The 12257-nt window shown below is 36.3% G+C and overlaps 2 protein-coding genes across 2 annotated transcripts; one reads left to right on the top strand and one right to left on the bottom strand.

Annotated features, from left to right (window-relative positions):
* Positions 1-2900: 2900 nt before the first annotated feature.
* Positions 2901-4073, top strand: LOC145112442 (uncharacterized). The gene is made up of 3 exons (XM_079048606.1): positions 2901-3047; positions 3337-3807; positions 3927-4073. The coding sequence occupies exons 1-3, from the start codon at positions 2901-2903 to the stop codon at positions 4071-4073; spliced, it is 765 nt and encodes a 254-aa protein (XP_078904732.1).
* A 2745-nt stretch (positions 4074-6818) lies between these two features.
* LOC145112443 (uncharacterized) lies at positions 6819-8890 on the bottom strand. Its single transcript, XM_079048607.1, has 5 exons — positions 8445-8890; positions 8129-8397; positions 7846-8084; positions 7510-7759; positions 6819-7426 (listed from the first exon to the last, which is right to left on the bottom strand). The coding sequence occupies exons 1-5, from the start codon at positions 8888-8890 to the stop codon at positions 6819-6821; spliced, it is 1812 nt and encodes a 603-aa protein (XP_078904733.1).
* Positions 8891-12257: the final 3367 nt, after the last annotated feature.

The raw sequence follows: 12257 nt of genomic DNA on the forward strand, positions 1-12257 counted from the left end.
TTTCCTTTCTTCCTTTCCCGCAAAAGGACACATACTCTCAAACAAAGGTCTGAATGTTGTACAGTTGAGAGATGTCCCATATCATGTGCCTGGAACAGCCACTACCAACAAACCGAAGTCTGATGATATGCCTCCATAGCTGCTCCGACACAGAGCGAGATCAGTTGGTCTTTGGAACCCAGTCCATTTTGAAACTGGGTCGACCTTTGTCATCCTTGCAAGGTACTCTCTCCCATGACATGTCCTATTTATCACAAACAGAAGATGTAGAAATATTAGAATCATTAGAATATTTGGGAGATTGAGCCTTTGCTACCCATCTGTAGTTGGGTTTAACCCATTTCTTGTTTGATTCGATGGGTGCCTCAGTACTTGATTTTGAACTTGAAGCCGATCGCCGAGATGACTTTGACCTAGCCGGTCTTGGTTTCACTGGAGCATCTCTTGGATTTGGCTTCTTGGCTGGCATTCCCTTCTTGACCTTGGGATTTTGATTCTTGGTCTTGGGAGTTGGATTCTTGGCCTTTTTGGCATTCCAGTCGCCATTTCGCGATTTTGACCTTAAAGGGCTTCTTTTGGGAAATCTCCCACTTTGCGCGTTCTGCCAGCCTTGTGCGTAGTAGGGAACGTATGCGCGATTTGGACAGTTTCTGGCAATGTGTCCAGGTGTTCCACAGTGAAAACATGTCTTTTTCTTCACTGGGAAGTTGTTTCTTCCTGCCCCTGGTGGCGTACTCTTGCCTCTTTTCTGGTTGTTCCCACAAGCACACTTGCAATAGGCACTCTGTTTCACTGGAATTGGTGGCATGTATTTCTGAACAACAGGTTTGTTAGGAGTGACTGAGTTAGAAGCAACAGGTTCAGAGGGGTTTGCCATACTTAAGGTGTGCTTCATTTTCAATTTCTTCCTTAGTCAGAGGGGTGAAAGTGTAGTGATCATTGAAAGGAGGTGGAACATCGTGATACCCTAGACCCTTGTTTTGATTATCTTTAAATGTTAATTGTTTTTCTATCATGGACACAACTACCTCACTTGACACGTCAAATTTTTTAAATTTGAATTCAACATCTTTATATTTGGCTTTTAATGCATCAAGTTCAGCAGTACAACATCCAAATCTTTCTTAAGATATCTATAATGGACACACTTGTCACTGTACTCTTCCTGTAATTTCCCAAAGTCCTTAGTCTTGGCCTCTAGTTGTTCTTTTAATGGTTTTAGGCCTTTCCTAAGTTGGTACCCCTCATATTTAAGTTCCTCATCTTCTCTTTTTAATAAATCGATGTGTTCACGTAAATTTTTAACAGTTTTAATGCAAGTATGAGAGCATGAAACTTCATTGACCGGAATGTTTGAGGAACTCATTGTTTAAAAATATGCCCTTTGACTTAAAACCTCAAAAGTCAACCTTAAAAGTCAAATTTAAAAAGTTAAACTTAAGAAGTCAAACCGAAAAGCTAAATTTGAAAATTTGAAAGTTAAACGAGAAAGTCAAAGTTTAAAGTCAAAGGTCAAACTTGAAGTCAAAGTCAAAATTTTAGGTCAAAAGTCTTATAAAAGTCAAAAATTAAAAACTAAATTTTTTGGGTTGAAAATGAAATTTAAAAATAAAAGAAATTGATTTTTGGGCTGAAAGTGTTAAAATTGCGAAAATAGGGTCGAATGGGAGTCCTTTTGAATTAAATTCGGAAGGTTTGGAACAAGGCACTTGCTAGTCCACCTGGTAAGGCGTTGGAATGATGAAGCAGGACCAGGGTTTGATCCCTGGCAACCCCAAAATCGTTTCCTCCTTTTTTTAAATGAACGACGGCCGCGAACTTCGATCGATCTAATCGAAGTCTCGCACACACTGCTGACCGAGACCGAGGCTGCTGAACAAGCAAGTGGACCGAGGAGTTGCTGGGCCGCAAACTGCTGAGCCGTAAACGTCTGAGAAACCCTAATTCGTGATTACGGCCGCCGCCAAGAAACCCTAGCCGTAAACGCCGCCGCCGAGATCTAATCCTAATGAAAGTGGTGAAGGATCTTCCCAAACACCAATCACCAATCAATCAATCCCTTCGGTTTCTAATGCAATTCCACAAACACCATGCCCTAATGAAACTAATGATAGTGTTGATTTGAAAGATCTTCCAAAGGACCCGGGGGATAGGCCAAAGATTACAAGTTATGCCTAAAATATAAGAGATGATGTAAGAAGAGCGTATTTGCTTCAAGGACCTTGTCAAATAAGGCTACATAAGTTTCCAAAAAAGAAAATAGGTGATAGATTAAGAAGCTTCGTTCCTTCATGGTTTAACGATTTTGATTGGTTGGAATATAGTGTGAAAAAGAAAAAAGCATATTGTTTATATTGTTATGTGTGTGGAGATCTCATGGGACAAAAAGGAGGGAGAGATGCATTTGTTTCCCAAGGTTTTAATACTTGGAATAAAAAAAATGCCTTTCAGACTTATGTAGGTAATGTTGATAGTTTTCACAACAACGCACGAGAAAATTGTGATTTTTTATTGAGAGAAAAACAAGCTGTTAATGTAGTCTTGAGGACGCAAACCGAAGCGGAGGATAATAAATATAAAGCGCGATTACGTGTTTCTATTATTTTGTTAGAATTTTATTGAAAATCGGTTTACTGTTTCTTGGTAATGACGAGTCCGTTAACATGGAAAATGGAGGGTTTTACATTGAAGTGTTAAAATCTATTCGAGAGACTAGTGAAAATATTTTCAACAATACTTTAGAAAATGCTCCTAAAACAATCAACTTATTTTCCCTAAAATTCAAAAAGAACTTGTGATGTTTTGCACAAGAAGTACTTTTGAGTATTTGCCAAAAGATTGGTTAAGATGTATTCGTTTTATTGGTTGATGAATCTAGCGATGTCTCGAAAAAGGAACAAATGGCTATTGTTTTTCGATATGTCGATAGTCTTGGCTTTGTGAAGGAAAGATTCACTGGAGTTGTGCATGTGAATGATACATCCTATTTGACACTAAAAACCGCCATAAATGAAGAACTTACAAGTAATAAGTTGAGTTTTAGTGAGGTAATTTATTCTTTACTTTTTTGTTAATTTAATTTAATTTAATTAGCTTTATGTGTTATATTATATATATATATATATATATATATATATATATATATATATATATATATATATATATATATATATATATATATATATATATATATATATATTAATTTTTTTAATGGATAAGAGGACAAGGTTATGATAGAGCTAGCAATATGCGAGGGGAATTCAATGGTTTGAAAACTTTGATATTACAAGAGAATGACACAATTTTTATGTACATTGCTTTACACACCAACTTCAGTTAGTGGTTGTAGCTGTAGCAAAGAAGCATGATGGTGTTTGTGACTTTTTTGAGCAAATTTCGTTGGTGGTTAATATTGTTTGTGCCTCGTGTAAAAGAAAAGACTTACTACTGGAACAAGCAAGAGAAAGGGTGCAAAAAGGCTTGTGTAGTGGTGAACTTGAAACAGGAAGAGGGTTAAATCAAGAGACTACACTTGTTCGAGCGGAAGATACAAGATGGGGCTCACATTTTAACACACTCACAAGTCTGATGAAGTTGTTTGTGGATGTTCTTGTAGTTTTAGAATTTGTGAAAGTGGATGGAGGGTCATTGGCAAACCGTCAACAAGCATCCGAAATCTTAGTATATGTTAAATCTTATGAGTTCGTGTTTTACTTATATATGATGTATGGCATTTTACACCTCACGGGTACATTATCAAAACAACTTCAAAAAAAAGATCTAGACATTTTAGAAGCAGCTTCGATGGTTAGAGGGACAACAGAACAGATGAATTGCAATTTTTCTGAGACACGGGGTTTTCTAGCATTTTGCCAGTGGTATCCTGTTTTTGTCAAATACACAATATTGCTACTTTGGAAATGAAGGATTTTTTTGTTGGTGTGAGAAACCGCACGACCACAAAGACTAATATATCTCATTTTGAGGTTGAAATCTTCAACATGGTGGTGGATATGCAACTTACAGAATATCAGGATCGATTTAGTGAAACAAGCACCCAATTACTAGAATAAATGGGTGATTTTGTGATTCATTTGCACAATTTGACAAATCAAATTTTTTGAAGTTGGCTAAGTTGTACAAGTACGACTTTGATGATTCGGATTTGATAGATCTTGAAGGACAACTTGAGATATTTTCACTCTTGCATCAAAGATGAGTGTTTTACCACTTTGAAAGGAATTTACGAGCTTTCTCATTTGATGGTTAGTACGGGGAAACATCGGCATTATCATTTGGTTTATAAGCTTTTAAAGTTGGCTTTGATATTATCATAGCGACCGCAAGTGTAGAAAGATGTTTTTCGAAGATGAAACTCTTTTAGACCGACTTGCGCAACAAGATTGGCGATGAGTTTTTAAACGACGTGTTGCTTTGCTATGTTGACACCGAAACACTTGTGAAAGTTGAGAATGAAAAGGTAACGGAGCGATTTCAAAAGATGTCTGCATGAAGATGACAAATTTAAGTTGTAATAGATGATAGATCGTTGTTATTTTTTTAAATTTTATGTAATGGATCGCTTATTTGTATTACACGTAATGAATTATTTTTTGGTTCTATATTATGTTTGACCGGAAAAAAAATCGACAACACCTACGATCAATTCCTGCGTCCGACCCTGCATACACTAGATAATAACAACCCCCATAATGTCATACAATATCTCCCATGATCTTTCTCTGTTTTCTTTTATGGCATGTGTGAAAAATTAAGGTGCTCAGAGGGGCATATGAGTGGGGAAAAAATTAATAGCATCGACCCATAGATACCTAATGTTTATTTCTTCTTTGCTGCCTTCACATTCTCCTTTCTGGGTGGTTGGTTGGAAGAGGTTTTATATTGTGATTATTACTATGTACTGGGATTAAATTGTAGATTTTTTTGTGAAAAATACATTTGTCATCACCATGATTTATTTATTTATTTATTTATTTTTTGCAGCTAGATCCTCGATTCTTGCAGGCATGATTTCTTAAAGCCTGTGTTACGACACCTCCCATGGTTTCTTCTCTTCAATCCTTTACAAACCGACAATTCCACACTTTTTGTATTTTGTAGTAAGGGTTTTGTGAGATCTGGTGTAATGAGTTGAGGATCTTGAGGGAGGTGTTCAAGTTTTACTATTAATTTTTGATTCAATACGGAGGCTTGGTTCTAGGTAAAAGTTGTGTATATGATCTATGTATAGTTTATATAGATATTTATTTCTAAATGTTCGTTTTTATGAAGCATGGCTAAGTAATTTGCTCAAATTCTTTATGGAGACATGTGCAGGCCTTTGAGGTAAATAAAAAAAGAATTGAGATTTCACCACAAACTCATTGGTCAATAATATTTTGTTATCACATTCATATTCTAAAAAATATTGATTTTTTTCTTTATGAGTGGGAAATTAATGGAATTGCTAAAACACCGCTAACCAAGTATGAAATATTTATTATAAATAGACTTAAATGCAAAAATGGCCCCTGTGGTATGCAATTTTTTGGGGTTTTGGTCCAAACCACGAGTTTTTTGGTTTTGTGGTCCTTTTGGACTGGTTTGTTTGTGAGAATGGTCCCTATACTTAACACCCGTTAAAAAGAATCCGTTAACCTCCTCATGTGCCTTGCACGTGAGGGTATTTCTGTCTTTTGGGACCATTTTTGCATACGGAAAAATAAAACCTTCTTTATATATCATTTTCTATTCCCAACTTCTTCCCCAACGAATCTTCTTCCACAACGTTCTTAACTGTTCTTCCCCAACGGCTATTTTCTTCCATTTCTCCTTCCTGACCTGCAATCGAACAATGGTGGTTTGTTTTTGTGGAAAGCTTGCTTTAGTGAAAACGTCTTGGACACCACTGAATCCCGGAAGGAGGTTTTATGCTTGCCCTACTAAGGATTCTGTTTGTGGGTTTATCGGGTGGGTTGACCTGCCTATGTGTGCTAGGAGTAAAACCACTATACCTGGTCTTCTAAGAAACATAAATACGTTGGAGGAAAGATGTAATGGGCTGGTAAGAAGTATCAACATGTTACAGGAACAGTGCAATGGACTTTTGAGCAGGAACCACATGTTGGAGGCAAGGTGTGATGCATTGAAGATGAAGGTTTCAAGCAGAAGATGTATTTATGTGCAAGCTGGTTTATGTTTGTGATTGTTATCTTTAGTATTTGGTCTATGTAAGGGATAGGGTTAGACAAATGTGGGGGTTTTTGTTGATCAAGTTGATGCAGGGTAAAAATGGTATAATTTTGTTGTAAGTTGACTTCATCATGTTTGTAATGAATTCCAATGTTGTTAATGATATAAATGATATTCAAGTGTGAAAATGTGTATCAATTGTCAAATATAAGCACATAAATAGAACCAAAATGTAACAAAAGTACATTACCAAAATAAATCATAAATTGACCAAAATACACATTTCATTAACCGCATGAGTGGAACCAAAAACCATTACCAAATTAAGCATACAAGTGTCTGTGCACCATACATAACCACATCATAAAACCATAACTAAAGTTAAAAAAAACAGTTTTTAACAACAAGCAACTAAATAATCATTACACCACACCAAACAACCAAAATCACTTATTGGATTGATTCCTACCTTGCCCTTTACAGGTCCTAGAGTTATGTCCCTTATTCTTGCATTTGCTACAAGTAACACTGATATGTTTCCTTGATAGCTTTTGCACTCTATCATTTGTTGGCCCTTGGGAATCTTCTCCTTGCATCTCATTAACTCCATCACCTTAACTTGCCTTCTACCTTTTGCTTAACCTTTCACCCTCACTTTGTCTTCTTTTTTTTTTAGGCCTTCCCACCTGAGTGCGATGTGGATGAGGGATTAGCTTTGTTGGACAATTACTTTTAGGCCACATGGGTCTCCCTATAATTGGTTCCACCTTAAATGAATAAGCTTTTTTCCATGTCTCTAGCCAATACACCTTGTGTACCCACTTGTAAATGTCAAGCTCAGCCTCAGGGTCTTTGCTTATTTTATTCAGAGTTGCAATTGTATGCCTGCAAGGTATTCCCATTAATTCCCACTTTCTGCAAGTGTAGGTTTGGTTCCTAACATCCACCACATGCTGATCTTGCAATGCTCCAGTGACTTGATACTTGTTTGCTCCATTCCACCTAGCATTGTATTGTGAAGCACCTTTTTTCCTTGCATCTAGGATGTCTGTTGCTATAGGTGTTAGTGGAACTTTAGCCTTCTTCATTGCCTTGATGACATTGCATATCCTCTTCATTAGATACTCCCTAATGAACTCTAAACATGAAATTACAGGTTTGTCCCTGCCTTTCTCTATCTTCCCATTAAACACTTCACAGATGTTTGAAATCAACACATCAGAAACAACTCTTCCTGCACATTATAATAACATACAATTAATGTTGATAAATAACTGAAACACATAATCATTACCATATGCAAACATATACAATTACCTGAGAAATGACTCATTTCCCAATGTACAGGAGGAATCTGCTTCAACCATTGACATGCCTCCTTATCATACTCACTAAACTCCTTCATCAAATGCTCAAACTCAGGAATGGTGGTTGCTGATGCACACCTCCATAAATGGTCCCTGTACTCAGTTTGCCCCCACTTCTTTCTTATATTGTCATGAATATGTCTAATACAATATCTATGCTCAGCATTGGGAAACAATTGATCAACTACAATTTGTAATCCCTACATGAGTCAACAGACAATAATTATAATTAATTTCTTGGTAAAAAAATACAATCTAAATGATCAATTGATGAACTGCAATTCACCTTTTTCCTGTCACTTATAAAAGTATAGTTTGAGTTGCTCCCAAGCTCTAAGTCATCCCCAAGGTTTTCTAAAAACCACTTCCAGCTAGCTGTGTTTTTAGACTCAACAATTGCATAGGCCAAGGGATAAATTCCATTGTTGGAATCTAGACCAATTGCTGTAAGAACCTGACCAGGGAATGGGCCTTTCTTGAAGGCACCATCCAAACCTACTAAGTCTCTAAGACATGCCTTGAAACCTTTTTTCAGTGGACCCAGGCATACATAAATGCTTCTAAACTACCTTGTTGGGGATGCAGGGTTGCCATTAGGACACACATCTTTCTTGCCATATCTTTTGCCCTAACAACCTTATCCATCAAAATACCCACCTGGTAGGTCTTTTGAAAGTGATCTTGTATGGCTCTCAAAGGAATCTTCGGATCTTCCTCAACTTGATCTATGATTTTCTTACAGATTAAAGAAGCAGTACAAGCTCTGAGTTTTCTTGTTTGTAAGCATGTATGAGTTTGGTTTAAGGTCCTTATAAACCAGTCAGATTCAGGGTTTGACCTAGATGCATGTATATACCAACCACATGTTTCTTTTTGTGTCTTTACTTCTTTGCCCTTGCTTTTTGAAGTGGTAGGTTGAGTCCCCACTTGACTTTTATTGATGACAGGTACAACTCCTCTGCACTGTGCCCTAAGCCTTTGATTGTCATTTTTTTAAAGAATAGATTCCTTCTTGCTTCTAGTGCATGCACATCAATTAACTCCTTTAATTCTTTTTTACTTTTAAACCTTTGTCCCACTGAGAATGACTGTATATGTACTGACCCAAGGCTGCACCTTTTTTCTTTTTCCAAATTTTTTATAAGAGCTCTTCTTTCTCTGTCTTGGTCTGATCCTTCATCCAATGATTCGAACTCCTCTTTGTTGATCACTTCCATATCTTCAGGTTCATGACCATCATTAATACATGCTCCTTCAACATCACTTTCAACATTTAGACAGAAGTCTGCCATGTCCACATCAACATCTTCTATATTGTTGTCCTCATCCATTATGTCATCCACTTTATCCTCATTTTCTGATTGTTTCCCATCCTGATCATCACCTTCATCCTTTTCATACTCTTCATCACTCTCTTCAGATTAATCATCCCCTTCATACTCTTCAACATCCTCATCACTTCCAATTAAATTTTCCATAAGGTTATCAAAAAGTTCATTATATTATTCATCATCATTAACAGGTGGGGTGTTGTAGCATCCTTCAATATGGTCATTATCCTGAAGCCCAATCATCTCATCCCCTACATTAGCAATATTTGAAGTAAATGGCTTGTCGCATCCTTCAACAACAGTTGCAGCCTCCTGAACCTCCTTAACACCCTCATTAGTGTTTTCCTTCTCTTTTAAATCATCAATATCCTCTAAATTAAGCCTCTTGCTACAAGAACCTTCCCCTCTTTTTGAATTCCCAACTCTACCCATTCTATACTCTGGTGAGAATGCATCACTTTTACTCCCCAAAAAAAATCAAAGACATGTACTCACCAATTGGCTCATCATTGACATGGTTCATATTTCTCAATGGAGATTCTACATGAACTTCAGCCTCAACTTCATCCCCTTGATCATCATTTTCTGGTAATTCCTCAATGAAAACTTTACCCTTAGCATTTGGAGACATGAAGTAAGTGAGTAGATTTGTCTTCCCATGTTCTGTGTACACCTCAATCAACTTGTTATTTCGAATAAATTTAGAAAGATTAATAACATCCTGATCATTCCCTAAAGCTCTAAGACCAAATTGAAAGTCACCATTGGGTATCCTGAAATGGTAGTATATCACTGGGGATTCATCAGTCAATTCAATCATCCGTGGGTCTGGGTAACCTAGGTCAAGCATTATGGCATCAAGCTCATGTACAGAAAACTCATCTATGTCCACATAATCAACATAACACACTTCACCTCCAATATACTTTAAATCACGTAGCTTAGTACTTCCCACCGTGATGAAGCTAATACTAAACCATGTGGGTGCACCCGCTACAAGTCAAAATTATACATGATAACAAAGTCAAAATTTTGTATAAATCAAGGGGATAATGCAAAGTAGGAAAGTTAAAGAAAACAGAGCAACTTACCAAAGACGGATGATACGTCAATAACTTCATTTTTTGGTCTTATCTGCCACATTATGTACACCATTTCGACTTTAACGTGTGACCTTGTCTCCTTTTGCTTCGATTAGGTTATTTGGATAACGAATGAGATTTTTCTGTAGGTTTAATGGAGCAGAAGGAAGAAGGAGGGAGGTGGGGAGTTGACGGGTGTTTGGGAATGTAAATGAGGGATAAAAGGTAAAAGGAAGCGTTGACATTCTTATGCGAAAATGGTCCCTAGAAGTAAAAAGACCAAATTACCCTCACGTGAAGGCGCATGAGGGGGTTAACGGATTCCTTTTAACGGGAGTTAAGTTCAGGGACCATTTTTACAAAACAAACCAGTCCAAAAGGACCACGAAACCAAAAAACTCGTGGTTTAGACCAAAACCCCAAAAAAATGCATACCACAGGGACCATTTTTGCAATTTTATCTTATAAATATGTAAATTTCACACGACATATAAATTTATAAATCTATAAATCATCATTTTAGCATACTAGTTTTTTTATTTTCCTTAAATTCTTGTTTAATTGTATGATTTTGTGGGTAGTTTTCAAGATTTTGATTTGTTTCTTGGTTGAAACATAGGAAAATGGAGTTATTTTCCAAGATTTTAATGTGCTTGCTAATGGTGTGATGTTTGGATGTATTTTGCAATTTAAGTTACCAAATTCATACCAATAGATACTCCAAAAAAATCATAAATTTTAAGTATATTTTCTACTTTAATGGATATTTTGGATGGTTTTTCAATGTATGTTTTGCTACAATTTCTATCAGGTATCCATGTTGGAAAAGACTCTTGAGAGTTGAGACTAGCATTTGTGGTGTTCTAGATTGTGTCATGTGTCACTCGCTGGTTTAGTACAAATATTAATTATCTTCTGAATCCGTAACTTTCGCATACAAGCTTTGTTTTTGACGTTATTTATATCCACGTGTAGGTAGAAACGTGATCTACAACCTTCGTTTAGAGTCTGCCGGCTAATTTTGACTTTATTTTTAAAGTTATATTTTAACAGACTTAGACAGTTAAAGTCCGTTAAAAATTCATAACTTTGTCATCTGACGTCTGTTTTCGACCGTCTTTATATCGTTGATCTCCTATTAATGAGATCTTCAATTCCCATTTAGGTTGTGTTGGCTAAAAATCGATCGATCTAAAATTCGATTTCCGAGCTGTGTACTGCTACACTAAATCTTAGAAAATTTATAACTTCCTCAAATAAAGTCAGATTTGGACGTTATCTATATTCACGTTCTCGGTTTAATGTATACTACGACTTTTGTTTAGATTTCTAAGACTAAAAAGTATTTTGTCAAAATTTTACTTTTTACGATGCGCGGAGCCGTGTCTGTTTAATCGCGAAACTTCGACGGGTCATAACTTATTCGTTATAAGTCGGATTTGAGCGTTCTTTATATGTACGGAATCCTTGTGACATATACTATAATTTGATTAAGATTATTTATTCTAAATAATCTTCTATCAAAAAGTCATTTTTAACGCTTATTGTCTCTAAATTGACTAGTCTGAATCTGCGGGTGTTATATTAACCCTTGTAATAGGTTCAATCACAGTTGTAGGACTGTAATTCTTGAGAAAATTCTCTCAATTGTTAATACACTCAGAAAAATTATTATTATCAATTTTTTTGTATCCTTTATAATTGTCATCAAAAGGAAAGACATTTTCGCTAAAGGTTACATGACGAGTGACTTGAATCTTGAGGGTCTTAAGTCATATAGTTTGTATCCTTTTTGTCCCATGGGGTATCCAAGGAAGATACATGCTCTCCCTCTTTCACCAAACTTGTCGGTTTTGGCAGTTTTGTTGTGAGCATATGCCAAGCAACCAAACACTAAAAAATGATCATATGTTGGTTTCTTTCCCAATAGTATTTCATGAGGAGTTTTTTTTTCTAGAACCAGGGTGGGTAATTTATTTATAATGTATGCTGTTGTTTCCACACATTCCCCTCAAAATTCAATTGGAAGAGAGGCTTGAAACCGGAGAGCTCTAGCTATTTCTAACAAATGTCGATGTTTCCTTTCGACAATCCCATTTTGTTGAGGGGTGTATGGGCAAGAGGTTTCAAGGAGGATTCCATGAACTTTATAAAATTCTAGCACGAATCTAGATTGGAAATTTGACCCATTGTCTATTCGAATCCTCTTTATACGTTTTTCAAATTGATTTTCAACCATGTTGTACAACATAGTCAAGTAGTATGATGCTTCAGGCTTGTTTTTC

Source organism: Lactuca virosa, chromosome 5, assembly GCF_052849685.1.
Source record: "Lactuca virosa cultivar CGN04683 chromosome 5, Lactuca_virosa_CGN04683_v6, whole genome shotgun sequence".
Taxonomy (NCBI): domain Eukaryota; kingdom Viridiplantae; phylum Streptophyta; class Magnoliopsida; order Asterales; family Asteraceae; genus Lactuca; species Lactuca virosa.